The 19,810-nt window shown below is 28.9% G+C and overlaps 1 protein-coding gene across 1 annotated transcript in view; it reads right to left on the bottom strand.

Annotated features, from left to right (window-relative positions):
- Nucleotides 1–6: 6 nt before the first annotated feature.
- LOC134727494 (guanine nucleotide-binding protein G(i) subunit alpha) overlaps nucleotides 7–19,810 on the bottom strand; it is a 34,094-nt gene continuing 14,290 nt past the window's right edge. The window contains exons 4-9 of the mRNA XM_063591877.1: nucleotides 13,421–13,578; nucleotides 10,779–10,907; nucleotides 9,228–9,357; nucleotides 5,798–5,951; nucleotides 4,217–4,412; nucleotides 7–3,339 (exon numbers count right to left, since the gene is read on the bottom strand). Of these exons, the coding sequence (XP_063447947.1) occupies nucleotides 4,222–4,412; nucleotides 5,798–5,951; nucleotides 9,228–9,357; nucleotides 10,779–10,907; nucleotides 13,421–13,578 (762 nt within the window). The 3' untranslated portion in view covers nucleotides 7–3,339; nucleotides 4,217–4,221. The remainder of the gene's footprint in view (nucleotides 3,340–4,216; nucleotides 4,413–5,797; nucleotides 5,952–9,227; nucleotides 9,358–10,778; nucleotides 10,908–13,420; nucleotides 13,579–19,810) is intronic.

Raw genomic sequence — 19,810 nt, 5'->3', positions numbered from 1 at the left:
GACATATCACAAGACTTTATGCTTTATTTCTACATCCATGAGTAGTACAACATTCACACAGTTCACTGATAATTCACAATTGTTTGCACATTTGAACTATAAGTAATAGAATTCAATTATAGAATTTTCAGTTATCAAATATTTTTTATTCTAAATCACCAAAAATATTGTTTCTAACTTTTACCGCTTACATGAAAAGCATTTAAGCAGACAGAAAAATTCCCAGCAGAATATTTAGATAATACTGTTAATATAAAAATATAGACAAAAGCTGTTTTTCTAAAAATATCCAAAAAAAAATAAGCATGATTTTTATTTTTTGTCTTTAGTATACATCTATTAAACGAAATGATTTACTAAATTGTTGATTTTGCTCTACTACTGTTCCCTAACCCGAAAACTATAACTGTAGTTAAAATTAACCAAACCACTGGTCTATTCCATCCCATTTCTTTTATTTCCTGTAGAGTACAGGTATTAACTATGTGCAATGATTCAGTGATAATCAAGTATTAAAACTACTTATCTTAACATTGAAATTTCCTATCACTATCAAATAAACCCTATAAAAAATAATTATTTTTTTCCAAAGGCATTTCAAAAGTACTCATTACATTTACAAAGTTCAAATTAATTATCACTTGCCATTTATACAATTTACTGAACAAGGTCAAAGGCATTTATTAAAGTTTTGGAATGTCATATTATAAGTAGATTATATTGTATAATGAGGGATAACATTTCTTTCTTTTAAAAATAATTATGCAAATTATTGAAATGTTGCAATTTTAACTCATTATCTAAAAGTTTTATCTTTCAAGTATATAATTAAGGAATAACATTTTTTCTCTTTAAAATAATTATGCAAATTATTTAAATGTTGCTCAACATCCAAAAGTTTTACATTTCATGTATATGTCAATCCAATAATTTAAAATACTTCAATTCTTTTGCAGTTAATGATCACATGAATTCAAATTTATTTTCCCATTTCATTTTATTTTGCTCATCTGGAATTTAGAGCAATACACATTCCCCCAACACAAAAATGACAATACCATTATATTTAACATTGGTTTTGTCTTGAATAATGATATATAAATATCTCTCGAACTTGTACAAAAAGTACTGGTATAGTTGGAATGATATAAAAAACCAAAAGAACTTCTCTTTTCACAAAATATAATACAGTTTCTAGTTACATCTTCAAAGAAATCACTTCTATCAATGATATCATGGAAATCACTTCAATCAATGATATCACGGAAATCACTTCTATCAATGATATCACGGAAATCACTTCAATCAATGATATCACGGAAATCCAATGATATCACGGAAATCACTTCAATCAATGATATCACGGAAATCACTTCAATCAGTGATATCACGGAAATCACTTCAATCAATGATATCACGGAAATCACTTCAATCAATGATATCACGGAAATCACTTCAATCAATGATATCACGGAAATCCAATGATATCACGGAAATCACTTCAATCAATGATATCACGGAAATCACTTCAATCAGTGATATCACGGAAATCACTTCAAATGATGAAATCAAATAATTTGAAGTTCTCCCTTGGAGGGTTTTCTGTCCCTACAAACAAAAATAATATAGTAGACTTTACACAATTAAATAACATTGTTTCAAAATGAAAATTTGTTCATATATTTTTACTTTTGTTCTATATTCCTTTAATGAATACACTTTCTTTTATCTATACCTGAAAAGTAAATATATTAGAAATAAAAAAAATCATTCGTTTTTTGAAAATATACAAAACCTTGAAGTTTATGAATGACAAAAAAAGAATTTCTAACAATACATATCTCTGACAGAAGTTAAAGATAGAAACAAAGAATTATTCAATATAAATATACAACAGATATTTACAATTAGGAATATTTAGTAAAGAAATTAATAATAATATTGCACTTCTTCTTAATTGCCTACGTGTGTATCAATGCTCAACTTTCAAAAAAAAAATCCTGACAATTTTAATATCTTTTAAAGTAATCTGCAATGCAAAACAGTGGAAAACAGAGATCTGTTTATGGCAGTAACCATGTTAACAGATGTTTTGTCATGGTGGTCTTTGTCAAATAAAATAAAAATATAGTATGTTTCTCTTCAGAAAAGAAACACTGATAGCATGATTTTTCAAAGACATACAAAGCAAGTCATGGCACTGTAAGCAATTAAGATGGATAAATATATTTTTAGGCAAGTACATTGCATCACAACATCAAAATAAGTAACTAAAACCTTATGACATAAGTATATCAAAATAACTTTTTTGTTAATATCTGGTCAAAATCTGATAAAATTCATTTACTGCATTAACCGTTCAAGTATATATTATAATCCTGACATGTTTTCGTATTCAAACTAGCGTTTGCAGATTTTTTTATTTATTTTTTCAACATAGATAAGATCCACAAATATTCAAACTGTTACTAAGGGAATAGTAAGCATTTTTTTTTATGTTTATGTATTATTCAAATTTATTAATGCTGAATTTAAATACTTCTCGCAATTCTTAGAAGGAGAAAAATCAGCAATAATAAATATATGGATGCAACATCATTTTAAAGCATGATATTAATCGTGTACGGTTATTGTTTGATCTGTTTGTGTGCAATATAAGCTAAATACTTTGTTCTAGGTTCTAAGTGATAATTCAAGTTTACAAGACATATCGGTAGGTTCCAGGCTCAATGTATTTATGAAGCTTAAGTCTAATACCAATACTTATGTGAATTATGTATATGATCTTTTTATTTTTCCCTTTCAATGATATCTTAAGTAGTTATATATAAGGAATGAAGTTGTATGTTTTATACCTTGCTCCCTGCATACAAAGTACTATATTTGATTGTAACCATTGTTATAAAAAAATTACTTTAATTTTCTTTCAACTAAAGAATTTTGAAACTCTGTCCACATTTGTATGAAAATTGAAATCCATGATTTTGATTTAAAAGTTAAAATTTATCGATGAAAGAACAAAATTCATCAACTATAAAAAATAAAATGTCTCATAATTTTCTTAGCTATTCAATAAAAGAACACATAAAATATATTTTGTAAAAATATAGAAACAGAAAAAGAAAAACAGTAAGGTAAAAAAATAATCTGGTCCCTTTTCAGCAATGTGTACCCTTTCTGATATAATAAATAGAAGGACTGCACAACATATACAAAATGAGCATCACTGTTTATGAGCATGTCTGTACATGACTATTTACATGGTTTATATACACAAATATCATTGTCTACACATCTCCTCAAGCCTTATTGGTTCTTTTTGTCACTAACTGTAAGTATCTGAAAAAAGTAGAATAGAATATAAAACATTAGTCTTTTTTTTTCAAAAAAATCTATTCAGGTAATGCAAACTATTAAACATTGTTAAAAACATATTGAAATGTATGATAATCATGATAATGCTCACACTTGACTTAGTAGCAGAAATTGGTTATGATGTATGTTAAAATGCATAACGCTATAGCATGCTCTCCTTAATACTTGATTCCAATTTTCAGAAAGTCTTCATTTGTAGTTCATGAGAAACATGTGCCAAAAATTTTAATCACTTTTAATATGTGAAAACATATACGTATTATATTAGCAGGAATTTGTTTTGTGATGAATCTGAAGATATATACATTATCTAGAGAAACATGCTATTAAATCAAACATGATATAAAATTCCAGGAAGCTATGATTTGTAGTTCCTTGATAATGCAACTTCTATCATATCATCAAGGCATTAAAACTTATAAATTCCACACATCTCTCTATTCAATTTATAATATGCCATATGTGTGAAGCAGAGTTGAATTATGTTTAGTTGTAATTGTTTGTTATAAACATTGCAAGAAATATACATGCATAGTTCTTAACACAACTCTAGTGCAATGTAATATTTTACTGAGAATATAATTAGTATTCTTCAAACCATTCTTTGTGACATATGGGAACGTTTCAAGATAACATATTAGACTCGTCTTTTATTAAAAAAAAAGTTTTTAGTATGATTTTTTCTTGTTCACATGCGTTTTACATCTATTTTTGGAAATCATCCAAAACAAGTTTCTTGCTTTTTTGAGGATTTTTTTTTTCTGTTTATAAATTTTGTTTTTGAAAGGTTTACTTCTCTAAGTGTGGATAATCTTAAGTAACGTTTTTTTTAAATACCAACCCTTCTTAGAAAAGTCCACAGTCTTTAAGATTGTTTTTAATGATGACATCAGTGACCGCATCAAACACAAACTGTACATTGTTTGTATCTGTTGCACATGTAAAGTGGGTGTAGATTTCCTTCGTATCTTTCCTTTTGTTCAGATTCTCAAATTGTAACTGGATATAGGCAGCTGCTTGTTCATAATTATTGTCACCTGTAAAAGAAATATTTCAGATGTTTTCTCCAGAAAAATTCTAAATCAAGAAAACTCGCTGCATAATACAAGGATGCACAAGATGAAATGTGTGGACTACTTAACTGATCATGGCTAAAAAAAATGTTTAGTCTTTTAAGATTAAGACCTCATAAACATTATCAATGAATAATCATTTTTGTGATTTTAAATATGTTGTAGGGTGAGAAGATAGTATTTATCACACATGATAAACATTGGTTTCCTTGCTAGACAATTATTGATGTGTAATAACACATATTTCATGATATAGTTACCTCACTTTCACTTTAAAATCTTTTTTCAAAGTTTTATTTTGTTATTTTAATTTAAAATATGTTATTTTGCAAAATATTTCATTTTCTTTAAATTTTAAGTCTTTGACTACAAAACTCTTTCTAAGATGTGATTATATGCACTTTTCACAATTGAAAATGAAAGTACATTGAATTTTATCTTTGATTTCAAAGTTATCTCCCCTAATACTGAATCACTTATCTAAAGAAATGAAATGAGACATAAAATAGTGTAGCCATGCTAATTTTTTATAAATTTACAGTGGATAAATTCATCTTTATGTGTATATCATTTTCATTATTTGGACAAAATTGTATTCCAAGGGCACTGAATTTCTAGGTTTGATACCTTTCTGTTTAAAGCTTACAGGAAAAAAAATGCACTTTGTCAAATATTTGTTATTAAATTTTTATGGACAAAATCCATAGTGATGTTGTTACATTTCAGGAAAGATTCAATAGCTATTGCTAAAGATGATGTGAAGAAATACTTTCTTGATGTCCGTCACCTAAGTAAAGGAATCTGGATAAAAACTGATCTGAAACTTTTTAATTTTGAACACATTTTATGTGGTTTCTTAAGATTCAGTAAGAAAATGATAGTAGGGTCATAAAGATGTGAAAACTATAGATGTACTTTCACATTGCTTTCCTTGTACCATTAATCAAACCCTTCAGAAAATTACCTCAATTTGGTGAATATAACTTATCTATAAAGTGCAAAATAAATTTTGATGGTTTATGGCAGGAATGAGGCCACACTTAAAAATAATTTGCTTAGCCCAAACCGTACCCAAAGGTAGAGACAGTGGGTAGGTAGGTGGGCATTTTCTTTCTTTTATTTTTCGGCAAAGAGAAATTGAAGTGTCAGATGTGTTGTAAATCAACATGCCCATCTGATTAAAAAAGAAAATCACATCAGGACAGTAAAAGATTTTGAGAAGGCAGCTATTTTCTGGATAGGTAGGGTTAGGGCAAAATACGTCTTCTTTTGTATGGCCTGACTTTTATTTCAATATAAAACACTGCATATATATATCAGTAAATTTGCATCGTGGCTGAATGACTTACCTGCAAATTCAGGGAAACAGAGTGTAAGTTTGGATTTCTTAATTTTCTCTTCAAATAAATCTTTCTTGTTGAGGAAAAGGATGATTGATGTATCTGTAAACCATTTGTTGTTACATATTGAATCAAATAATTTCATACTCTCCATCATACGGTTCTGTAAATATATAATTCTTTCATTAAATATATCTTTTGGATTTTAAATATGCACAAGCTTTAAATCTTCCTGTATTCATTAATCACAAAAAAATCCATCTTAAACCTCTCTTGGTCGATGACCTCAGATGGTGATATGTTTCAACTTTGTTTTCTGTCATTGAATTGGTTTTTTTCTCTCTCTCTCATCCTGGTCGTAACACTTTGCAATGTATTATTTCCCTTTAGTTATAATATTATATAATAACTGTCTTTTGAAAAGGTAAATGTGTGGTTTCATTGACTTTTAGAAGACTGACCAATGGCTATAGTGAACATTCATATTTTAAATAAACCCCATTTTTTTTTTCAAAACAAAAGAAAGTAATTGTTTTATTTCATTTCCCAAGAAAAAGTGATTTTACTGACGATTATTTACCAAAACCAATTGTTACTTGCAGGGTTTTAGCTAGGATTTTGAGGGCTTTAGTCACTTTTGCGCGTGATAAAAATCAGCCTTATTTTTTATAATAGCAAGGGGTCTAGGATGTTTATCAAACTAGCTATACATACATGTATATGTCCAAGTCCTTCAAGGACTAGTCTAGGATCTTTGAAGACTTTAGGATTGCTAATATAGGCAGTTATTGGCAATATTGCATGAATTAACTGATGTGATGCTAAGATTTAAAGATAAGAACAGGGATCTGGTAATATGGTTCACAATATCACTTCAGTAATTTTCAGTGGACAACCCTGATCAACAAAAGTTGGGTGCCTCTATTTTTTTAAACCACTGCACAAATGAACCTGTAACGACTTTTTCACTTCACAATCATTTATATCCTTGAAAATACGTTTAAATCGATATTTGGAATAAATATCTTTAATATTGGATAGAAGGATCTGCATCTATACTTAATGTGACGATTCTAATGACTGTAGACTGTAGATCACGTTTACTTTCGATTTTTAAACGAAATGAAATGAAAACGGGAAGTGACAATTGAATAATAATTTCAGAATAAAACCTGATTCATCTACGAACTTTTACGCATGTGCAATACACAGCACAGGAAGCACCTGTTTGCAAGTGAAAATATTAACGTTTTTTAAATAAAGTTCATTCTTTTTAATCGAAGTTGCCGAAAGTTTTTGATGAATATTTATATCAAGTATGACGAAAATACGTTCAAATGACGAAACTACGACAAGCAAACTGCAAATTATGATCGTAAGGGAAATATTGAAATTAAAATAAAATTGAACTGTCCGGGAAGATTATCAAATTCTTGAAATTGTTCAAATGACGAAAATACGACGGAATTGTGAGAAATGATTAAAATGAAATGCTGACTTACTGATTTAACTTAAAAAGATTATTATGATGGTCAATTATGAGGTTTAATAATAATTAAGGGATTAGTGACCCATCTGATTGGCAATAGGCGGATTACTTGTCTTCACAACTTTTAATACCTTTGGTAAACGTTAATTACCTGAGGGTCATAAACTTGTCAGAAACGTAAAGACAGGTAGAATTCAAGTAATTTGATGTGTAAATATTTTTACACTTTCCAATAACACTTTCCAAAAAAAGTGACAAAATTGATATAAAACACTTTCGTCATTTCAAAAACGTTTTCGTAAAATACGAAAGTGACGAGCGCTAGCAAAATCACTGGTTACTTGGTACATTTTGCAATTATTATACAGTTAGAAGCATATTATGTTAGGCATGGTGATTATCCCTTTTGTTCAGTTGATTATGCTGTTTATTTAAAAGTACAATTCATATAAAAAAAACCTACAACGGTAATTCCACTGTGGAATAATAAAATTTATTTTCTGTCTGCTTTTTATATATAATGTGATAATTTGAACTGTTTATGTAACTATAATTTAAACTGTGATTTTCAGGTGTGTTCTGTAACAATTCAATTAAACTTTGAACTATTCTTTTTGCCATTTGACAAGAATTATTTCCCTTTATTTGCTGTTTTAGTACTTTAAACTATGTTATCTCTCCATGTTTTCAGGTAACAATATTTAGAACTGTGTAATTTCACTATGTTTTCAGTAACACTATTTAGAACTGCGTTATTTGGTTATGTTTTCAGTAACACTATTTAGAACTGCGTTATTTGGTTATGTTTTCAGTAACACTATTTAGAACTGCCTTATTTGGTTATGTTTTCAGTAACACTATTTAGAACTGCGTTATTTAGCCATGTTTTCAGTAACACTATTTAGAACTGCGTTATTTGGCCATGTTTTCAGTAACACTATTTAGAACTGCATTATTTGGTTATGTTTTCAGTAACACTATTTAGAACTGCGTTATTTAGCCATGTTTTCAGTAACACTATTTAGAACTGCGTTATTTGGCCATGTTTTCAGTAACACTATTTAGAACTGCATTATTTGGTTATGTTTTCAGTAACACTATTTAGAACTGCATTATTTGGCTATGTTTTCAGTAACAATAATTAGAACTGCGCTATTTGGTTATGTTTTCAGTAACACTATTTAGAACTGCGTTATTTGGTTATGTTTTCAGAAACACTATTTAGAACTGCGTTATTTGGTTATGTTTTCAGTAACACTATTTAGAACTGCGTTATTTGGCCATGTTTTCAGTAACACTATTTAGAACTGCGTTATTTGGCCATGTTTTCAGTAACACTATTTAGAACTGTGTTATTTGGCCATGTTTTCAGTAACACTTTTTAGAACTGCGTTATTTGGTTATGTTTTCAGTAACACTATTTAGAACTGCGTTATTTGGTTATGTTTTCAGTAACACTATTCAGAACTGCGTTATTTGGCTATGTTTTCAGTAGCTTTTTGGAACTCTGTTATTTGGCTATGTTTTCAGTAACACTATTTAGAACTGTGTTATTTCACTATGTTTTCAGTAGCACTATTTAGAACTGTGTTATCTCCCCATGTTTTCAGTAACAGTATTTAGAACCGTGTTATTTCACTATGTTTTCAGTAGCACTATTTAGAACTGTGTTATCTCCCCATGTTTTCAGTAACAGTATTTAGAACTGTGTTATTTCACTATGTTTTCAGTAACAATACTTAGAACTGTGTTATCTCCCTATGTTTTCAATAACAATATTTAGAACTGTGTTATTTCCCCCATGTTTTCAGAAACAATACTTAGAACTGTGTGCTATGTTTTCTCTAACAACACATAGAACTGTGTTATTTTCCTTTGGTTTTTTTTCACAATACTTATAAATGAGTTATTTTGCTATGTTTTCAGTATCAATTTTTTGTTATATCCTACCATTTCCTGATCTTCCACTAATGTCAAATCATATTCACTCATGGCTACAATAAATATAATGGCTGTTACTCCTTCAAAACAATGAATCCATTTCTTTCTCTCTGATCTCTGACCTCCTACATCAAACATTCTGAAATGAAAACATCAAATTTAACAAAATGTCAAAATTACTTTTCATATGCTGTGAAATATTTTGTTATAAATGTGATTGAAGAATTAATTCACCCAATTTAACATACTGTTGATTCATTATTATTCGTTGGATACCAATTTTTGTGGATTTCATGAGAACAGACGAACCACGAAATTAAATGTTCAACGAATACCAAATTTTCTATAGGCGTGTATGCAGAGCTTACCAAAACCACGAAATTAAATATCCACGAACATATAAGTTTTCCTCAATCCACGAAAATTGGTATCCACGAAAATAAATGAATCCACAGCATTTCAAAAAGGGTTTTTTGATTATATTGCAATAAATTATTCTAAGGAGTACAGTCAGTTTTAATTTAATTCTGATTCTATCAACACATTATCATAATGTATCCTAATATACAGCACTTTTTCTTTATACATAAATTCAAACCATTTGAACTGTTGAACTGTTATAAGGTCATCAAGTTTACGTTAATAAGGAAAACAATAAATCAAGACAACAATTTATTTTCTAGTAGTTCCAAGGAAAGATTTTCTTGTCTTCAAATTGTTACTGTTTCACATGTTTCACTTCCTTGTTATTTTTCTGACAGAAAAAAATGAAAATCTGTAATTATACAAAATTTTCGTTAAATTTTCATGATTAATTACTCCTATTGTATTTGCTGATACCTGTAGAACATGGCATTTTCATTATGGGTGGAGATTATGAGGTAAAATGAAATAGAAAAACTACTTTTATGGCAATTTATGCATATAAATTGTTGGGATAGTTATTCAGATGTATGAATGAAGTATTGTGCATTTCATTGATAAATAGATACAGATGATGACCATCATGTCATGGCCTTATATTTTTTGGTTTACAGTCCTGTCCATGACATAAACAAATATTGGGCAGTATGATCAAAGGGAAAATGTACAAATTGCTGAATAATCTTTATATCCTATATTTTTTATACACTAAAAATTATAATGTAATGGTAATGGGTTTTTGTTTTGATGTTTTAATACAAATATATATTTAAGCAATATACCCACACCATTTGAAGGGGTGGTATAATCACTATAACAATTTTTAATCAGAGTTAAAGCATTATAAAAATCATTATACATATATCAAAATATGAGCAAAGAATATTTACAGTGGAATTATTCTTCAACAAGCTTAGAAAGGTTTCTCGCTGCATTGAAGACCTGTTGGTGACCTTCTGCTGTTGTTTTTTTATTTGGTCGGGTTGTTGTCTCTTTGACACATTCCCCATTTCCATTCTCAATTTTATGTAACTATCTTCTTTTTTTATATGTACATGTACAAGGCCTTGGGCTATAGGAAATGAACTTGTCAAAGATATAGTACTGTACAGCATCTATAGTGTACAAGTTCCTTACTTGAAATGTAGATCTTTAAATGTAAAATGTGTTTCTACAATTCCTGTGGTTTTAACTCTGGTTCGCAATACATCCTGTTCTGTGGGAATATATGAAGGCTGAGAGATTCTATCTAAGGCATTCAAATAACTGCAAGTAAAAAAAAATTAATACAATGTACTGAGTTTTTAAAAACTTGTTAAAATTAAATACATGTACTATCATGACTACAGTGTCTATAATTAGGGTAGTGCACTTTTATTGACATAAACTAAACATATCTTTTTATTCAAACATTGTTGCACGTTTTGCACCACTGAATCTTTATTTCTTATTATCAAAAGTATTTGCGTGCTGAAACAAATATTTATGACCCCTTCTTTTATTTTATAATAGGGTCTGGATTTATTGGAAGCACAATGATATCATACAAGCATGACCAACACAACGGGTACCACGTGTGGACTAGGACCTGCTTACTCTTTCAGAGCACCTGAAATCACCCCTAGTGGGATTCATGCAGCTCAGCCTTTAGTTTTCTATGTTGAGTTTAGTGTACTGTTGTTTGTTTGTTTTTCTTCTTCTATTAAGCCCTATTATTGTCAGTTTATTCTCATGAGTATGAATGTCCTGTTGGAATCTTTCTCATAATAACACATGCTTTGTTTGATGTTGACTTCCAATACCTTGTCTTTGCTTGTATACGTAGGGTGTAGGTAAATAGGGATTATTTTTGTTTGCCTTCAACATAAATGTAAGCTATATGTTTTAGACAAGAAAATGATGTAAGAGCATGTTTAAAAAACTTAACTGTTTGTGTCTTTTTTCGGGTAGGCTGTTTTTTAGGTGGGTAGGTAGGCAACATTAATAAATTAAGCCAATTGTAAAAGTCTTATAAAATCTTATATATTTTTAAATAGTTTTTGAGAACTTTAACTTGTCAATGATAAAGCTATGAAAAATCAAGAATGAACATATTCCCGCCAACATGGCCAAAATTCCAATAATTAATATCTCGAAAACAAGCACATTGACCCCTATATTTTTTTGGCTTTTTTTATTCCTCAATCAAGAAAAAAAATGATAAATACCCTATCAATATATATACTAAGTTTTATGAAAAGTTATTAATTTTGAAACTGAGCAGCAATCTTTCTTAAAATAAACTTCAGACCTTTCCACCATGTCCAACATGTGTTCTCCAATAAAAATAAAGCATAACAAAATAACAAAGAAAATTCTGTATTTTTTTTAAATAAGTTACATAAATAATACTTCCTGGTAATTATTTAAAGTAGACAGTACCTTTGCCTTAATCAAAGTTTAATCAAACATTTTCTGAGGTGGCAGTCATACTATATTTAGTATTGACGCAAAAACAACTAATTAATTAGAAAATAATCTTCGTCAGAAATGATGTAAGGAGGAAATAGATGATTATACAACATTATATGTAATTCCTCAATTGAAGTTTTGGTTTTTCAAAATGTTCAATGAAAATAGATTATAAAGTAAATAGATTATAAATGGTAACAAAACCTTTCAAGCAAATATAAATTTGTTAATGAGGAGGACAATTTCTTCTAAAAACATTAGTATTTTAATGATCAACAATTTTCATAAAAGTTAAATATGAAAAAAATATTATCTTTTCATAAACTTAAAATGGGTTTGGTTCCTTTTACTTATTACTAAGCAAACTTCCTGTTTAAATTGATATATGATATACATGCACATGTATCTACGAAATAAAGGACATGTGGTATGCAGGACTGATAGGTATTTATCCCTAAAATTCAACAAAAAGACAATTTGTATGTGAAACTCTTCCCGTTAAATCTTAATCTAGCCACAAGTTTTTTCATAAACAACCTTTGCCTAGTTACAGAAATATTTTTCATTTATTTCATCAACAAAGAGAGATTTTTATTGGATACAATGCAAAATCACATCAATTCAACGATACAAGCATAAATTTCTTGTGAAGTTACATTTTTTTTTTAAAGTGAACTATAATGTACAATAGTCCACAATTGAACAACTACTCATCACCGGGTTTAAAAAAAAACAATTAATAAAAAATTAAGTGCAATTATTGTTTATACTTTAAGTGTACCATATGATAACACTTTGAGCATCTCTTTATAAGATTTATTTTTAGAATCTATATAAAATAATATTTTGAAGTGATGACTACCCCACAGGTTTTTGTTAATAATGATTTCAATCATTTGGCTTTCTAAAATATGTTTTCAAGAAGTTTCATACACTAAAATTAAATATAGAATGAAAAGGCAAGATTTACTTAGACTTAAAAGAGGCTAATCAAATATTATTTGAAGTGACAGTCATACAAGTTTATAAATGACACATTGATTTTTCCTGGCAAAGTGGGTTTCCTTACTTTTATCAAGATTGTCATTGTGATGATGTTAAGAAAGATGATGCTGATCTTGTGACGTCACCAAGAAAAGGAAGATGTCTTTAATTACATCAGTTTAAGAGTTCATAAGCTATGTATTAATAAATCTTGAAAACATAAAAAATAAATGATTCGAGAAACCTATAGCTACTAAAGGACCCCCCTTTTTCCAAATTATGGCTACATGTTGCAATATTTGAACAACTGTGGCAAAGGTCATCCTGACAATTGCATCACTTACTATTCCGCTGAATCATTTAGTTGGTATTCTCTTGATCGACTAAAACATTCCGTTACTCCAGAATCTTTCCAAAGTCTTTTCATGATAGCTGCTAGTTCTGGTGACAGCTCACCCTCGTCAGCATTACCCATTAAGGCAAATAACTGTCTAGCATCATCCTGAAAATGATCAAATAAAGACATGAAACTTCACAACAAGAAACAGAAGATGTACCAAGAGCTACAATGGAAAGTTGATAGACATTCGATGTAATACCAGATCACATGCACAGTAAAGCATGCTCATGAAATCACATCATCGACACATGTGCAGCTTGATTCCAAATGTCTAATTGCTCTTCATTTGAAGTTTCTATGGAAAATGCAATAACAATTGTACTTGGTTAACTGGAACTTGAGATGAGTATTAAGTTGGATACCATATTATTTCAGAAAGTTTTGATTTGTTCCATTACAAATTGGCAGAATACAATTTTTCAACTGTGAATCCTTAAAGTTAGAATTCGAAAATTTTACATGTCAAATGCATGTATTAAATCTTAAAATGCATGTATCATTTAGTCCACAGTTTTTTTTTCTGTTGTACATGTTGTAAGCTTAAAATCAGTTAACTGCAAGAATTCTTTGATATAATACATTCTTTGGTGTTTTGACTTTGCCACATTTCATATTTTGTAATAAGACTTATTTCTATTGTTCACTTTTTACTTTAGAGAACAGCCCGGATTTTCACTGATATTTTATCTAAATTTCTTTTTTTTCTATGGCCATTCTTCAAGTTGGTTTCCACATAACAAAATGCAACTAAATCAAACTAGGACAAACTGGGTTTTCATAAAAAATATATATAACAGGCTATTATTTGAACTTGGAATTATTTTTAATTATTGAATTTGCTTGATTTCTTGTTATTGAAATTTTTAATTAATTCCATGTTTATTCTGTACTGAAATTTTCTGTGCTGCGCACAACACTTGCTATTACAAAGAAAATAGTATATTTTCAATAGAATGTCTGTGCCGCGCACAACACTATCTAACCAAAATCCATTGTATGTATTAAAAGTGTTATTTATAACCACTCAAAAGATTATAATACCAAATAGTCATGAAATTTATTTTAAATTTTAAAAACAAGAAATTATGCAAATTCCATAATTAAAAATAAATTCCAAGTTCAAATAATAGCCTGTTATATATATATACAAAATGTTATAATCCAATAGTCAGCTCCATTTAATTTCAATTTTACATGACATAATTCTGGTTCATTTAACACACTGAATATTTCTAGCCATTTAGATATATAATACAAGTGTATTTCACCCATTATTGACTAAACCAAACCATTGGACTTGTTTCAATATTACCATGTTTATATGCCATATTTAATTTTGTACAGAAGTTTTTTTACCAAGGAATATTATTTAACTTTTCTATTTTACAGGAATTTTTAATTTCATTTCCTTTTGATAACATACAAAGAAATTTCTATCAAATATTTTTTATTGTCAATATGGCTCTTCTTCAACTTGCAAGTATATAATTTTTAAAAGTGTAAGTAAATAGTCCTGATATTTATTTAGAACACATTTACAAACAGATTAAGTTTTCACACTCCTAATTCCTTAAAGAATTTGATACAAACAATCATAAACTGTGGTTTAAATTTCTAATCCAATCCATCTATTATAATCATTTTGTGTTATTAATATCTACATTCATACATGTCATAAGGAAGGAAAAGCCTTTTGTATAAGGTACTATGTCATTTGAATGATCAAACAGGAACTCAAAGGGAAATTACGTAAATTCAGGCCCAGGATCAAATATCCTTATGTATGAATGGAGCTTAGAATAGTGTGTTATCATACAAAATAGATACCCGATTTAAAACTTTAATAAAAATTGTATACACAAATAAATGTCGCATATGTTTGTGTTTTATTCACAAATTACAATGGCCAAGGCTCTTCCATATATACTGAAAGCTACTATAAACATGATAAATAAAACACACAAAGTTGAGAAAAACATGATGTTGCTAGCATATGGGTTTCTAAACCAGAGACTTTCTAACAGATTGGAGTACTTTATTAAGTCTAGAATAATCTGAATTTAGTGCCAAAAGTCTTAATGGGAATTCTGACTGTTTAGTCTATCATTTCTTCTTTTGATTTTGCACCCAATTTATCTCAAATTTCAGTGAAAACATGAATAACTTAAATTTGATTTACAAACTTAATTTTCTAGAAAAAAGCTTTTTATTACATTTTTTTCTCTGACAGGGTCTTTGGGCAGCTTTCAATTCTTTTTGTCGTAAATAAAAGTTTGAAAGATATAGTGAGAAATTCTAATATCAAGACCTCAAAACAACCAATGTATTACTTTAACATTTACATTTATAAACAAGTGTTAAATATTCTGAGTTGACAAATTCCACTAGCATAGAACATTTTTTGATAGTTCATGTCTAGATAACATGTCATCTAAATATCCGCAAGTTTTGTTGATATTATCAAGAGGTGTTTCATATGGTTTTAAGTTTTGTCAGAAGCGGCTAAATGGTGTCAGATCATTAATGGTAAAGGAGCAGGCCAGGACGATAGTTAACACATATCTTTGTCCTTATTGTCTCGATAAAAATATGTTTTGCCTCATTTGCATTCATACCACCATGACAACATCTCTTCTTTTTTTTTAATAATCTCAACTAAAATCTTGACCAATGAATAATCCAATGACTCAAAACAACTAAACCAAATTTTGAAAATATATATTCCAAAACTCTGAACAAAGTTAGTTTTGTGACATAACTAATACAGTATATACCTTTTTAAAACAGGCTAGATGTATTTCACAAATTTGAATTAAATCTTAAACAGGTCAAGTAATTTTTTAGTAAAAGTAATAATAAACACATGATAAAGGACAGAAATATTTGTGGTTAAATATTTACTAAATGCAAATCTTACAAAGAAATGTATAATATTTCTTGTGTACATGGTGAACATGAACTAATGAAGACCGAGAACCTTGTAATGTTCAATCAGATGCTGTATGACTGTACATGTACACACTAGAATTTGTAATCTCAACACTTTTGAATTTGTAATCTCAACACTTTTGAATTATCTTGCATTTGTCTAGGTAATAGTATAATCTTATAGCTATGACAGGGCATATATGTATGTCTTGCATTGTCCTGTGTGATTTTTTTAGAAGCAAGTATAATGAGGAGGTATATCAGGTATATTGTAATCCACTTGTATGACTGGAAGCACAATTGTAACAAATTTAAATTACTTATTTATAATTTGGTATGAAGTGTATTCATTTTCTAAAAATGTTAACATGTACTAATTGCTTGTTCTTTATACTTGTTATATATATACATTTAATTTAAATAACATAAAATAGTAAATGATTATCATTTCTGTCACTGTCTGTTGACATCATTAGAAAACTAAAACATATGACATATTTATAACCTAATCACAAAATGCTCTTGGAAGGAACCTAAGAAACTTTCACGGATCAAATAGTTTTCCAGCTTTTCACCTGCAATCATGTACATTTGTCATGTTTGTCTAATCATTTGAAAAATCTGGCCTCCCACATGACTTTCTTTTTTAATATGTACATTGAAAATGCTCTCTCCATACCACTAGGGCCTTAAAGGGTGTACAGAATTGAAAAAAGAAAGCAAATGTTTAGGGTCACGAAAAAAAAAGAAGTAAAATTATAATCTCAATATCCAACCACACCTGTCACTGTGAGTTCAAGGTCAAGGTTAACTATACCCTGACATATTATGTTCTTTTAATGAAGTGGTAACTGAAAAAGTAAGCGTGAATGAATTTTGTTTAGTGACATACAATTACCTCAGGCATAAATAGTTACAACTGCCAATTTTATATATATATTGTCATGATTTTATACATTTCTAGCCATAGTGTTAACCACAGGATTTATAAATTGTGTACTAATGATCTGCTATGCATGCTATACACGTCGTTTATTTATTGCATAAGTAACATAAATTGCCATATTAACACTTTTTAAAAATCCAATTTATTTGATAGAAATCTGCATGTAAATTTGTACATACACACCTCCTGTGTATACTTGTATATAACTTCACAGTTGAAAACTACTCATTAATAGCTAAACACCATTTTACATTATAATGATGATTTTCCTTTACAGAAAATGACAGAAGTTGACATTTGCTACAAATCACAGTCATAAAATTCATCCCCTGGGAATTTCCAAACATACTAGTCAGCTAAAATTGGAAGAAATCAATTTTGGTATAATTCTATTGTTTATATTCAGTTCTTTTTTCTGTTTTTCTGTAATATATCATTTTAATTAAATTGTCTTTTCTTTTTTGATTTTTTCTTCACTGTTTGAATTTTTCAAATGATGAGATTTACTGAACAAGATACCTTAGGGAAGGATTGTTGAGTTCCAATCTATACAATTTTTCTGATTAGGAGAATTCTTCTGACCTCACTCTTATTTTTACACCAGTAACATGTTCTATGTACATTATTTATACTCAGTTCTTCTCTCATTTTAATATTTAGTGCAAAATGCAAAAAGACAAAATTTATGACTTATATCACAGTGTTCTCCTGAAGGCCCTAAAGCACTGTGGTACCCTGGTGCAATATTTTCTGTCATGGTGCTTTAAACTAGAGTGTATAGGGGCAATGGTGCTTTATTTTTTCAAAAAACCAGTGCTATGCTTATTTCCATGATGCAGTTTTAAAAATTCTGGGAGAACACTGTGCGTCTCAAGTTTTGTTAACCTATAGTACATGTATTGTAATACACATTAAAATTACACTCTATAGATGAGATTTCCTGATTAAATCTTTCCTTAAATGTAGTAATGTCAAGGCTTTACATTAAAAAAGTTTTTTTTAACCATTCCACATTCACTACTGAATACATGTATGTTTTAATCTCAAACTAACATGATGATGCAAAATCAGTATCCCTCCCAATGTAAAATTACAAATTGTATGCAATATCGTTAATCACAAGGGCTACATAAGAATTTTCTTCAGAAGTGTATACACAACTGGATTATGAAGAAAAATCTTCCTTCACAACTTTGTTTTTCTTAACAATTTCAAGGTTTAAACTTTCAATTATTGATCATAATACATGTAATAAGGTTGCATATAATACCACTTGACTTTTCTTTATCTATCTTCCTGTTAGATAATGAAAAAAAGGTATATGAACAAATAGTTGTACATGGCCTTTTAACTTACAAAAATCACCTATCAAAATCCATAATAAAAGCAGACTTTTCCAACATTTTCCCTTCAAACATGTTTAAAAAAAAACATTTTGAAATTTAAAGTCCTCTTTGTTTTCTTTGTCTTTTTAAAAACAATGAGCTATTATATCTTTACATTTTAAACAAAAGTGAAAAAAAGACAACTGAATTTTTGTAAGTCCCTTAATGGTTTTAAACTATGTAGGGTTTCTAAACAGTTTTTCAAATTCTACTATAAAAAGAATTGTGTTGCCACTACATTCTTATTCCAATGTTTGAAAAGATGAATTTTTCATAAGGGCACCAACTGACTGTAAAACGGGGAGGGCCTAGATCTGCCTATACCTGTGCATATATCTTATTCTTAAAATACTTAAAATGTATACATAAATATAGCGTAGTAAAATATTACTTCTATCTTCATTCTACAAGCGGGACAGTCTTGTACTCTTAATCAGTTGTAGTAAATGTAGTACTACTGGTGATGACACTTACAGGCTTTTCATTCTAATAATCTTTCAATGGAAGATCATAAAACCATGTAAAGCAGTGTAAATTCTTCAATAATTACATCTATTTTTGGCCATGCTGATTGCTTTTACTGAATAATTTATGATGTAGATAATTCGAGAATGAATAAGTCTCAAAGCATTTATCATAATCCTTTAGAACACATGATCTGGTGTAATGATTTAAGTCTATTTCAAGAAAGACTATAATGTTCTATCCTAACTTATAATAAACTGATAAAAATGAAAATAGAAATGGTAAATGTGTCAAAGAGACAACAACCTGACAAAAGAGATATATTATATGCACACATATGTTCTTTCATATAACTGATGTTGAACATGCACAATTAATGTAGTTTTTCCAATGTTTAACAGTAATTAATATGTATATATCATCGTTACTATCTTTTTAAGTTTCTAGTGACAGGACCCTATCCTAATATGAATTACTTTGAAATTATGCATAATTCAACAAAAATTCCTCAGCCCTAGACATTGCTAGATAAAGGACCCTATCCTAATATGAAATAGTTTGAAATCATGCGTAATTCCACTAAGAGAGGGAGGTTTGTGCTATCTTTTTT

The sequence above is a fragment of the Mytilus trossulus genome, chromosome 1 (assembly GCF_036588685.1).
Source record: "Mytilus trossulus isolate FHL-02 chromosome 1, PNRI_Mtr1.1.1.hap1, whole genome shotgun sequence".
NCBI lineage: Eukaryota > Metazoa > Mollusca > Bivalvia > Mytilida > Mytilidae > Mytilus > Mytilus trossulus.
This window is presented reverse-complemented; position numbering and strand designations above follow the sequence as displayed.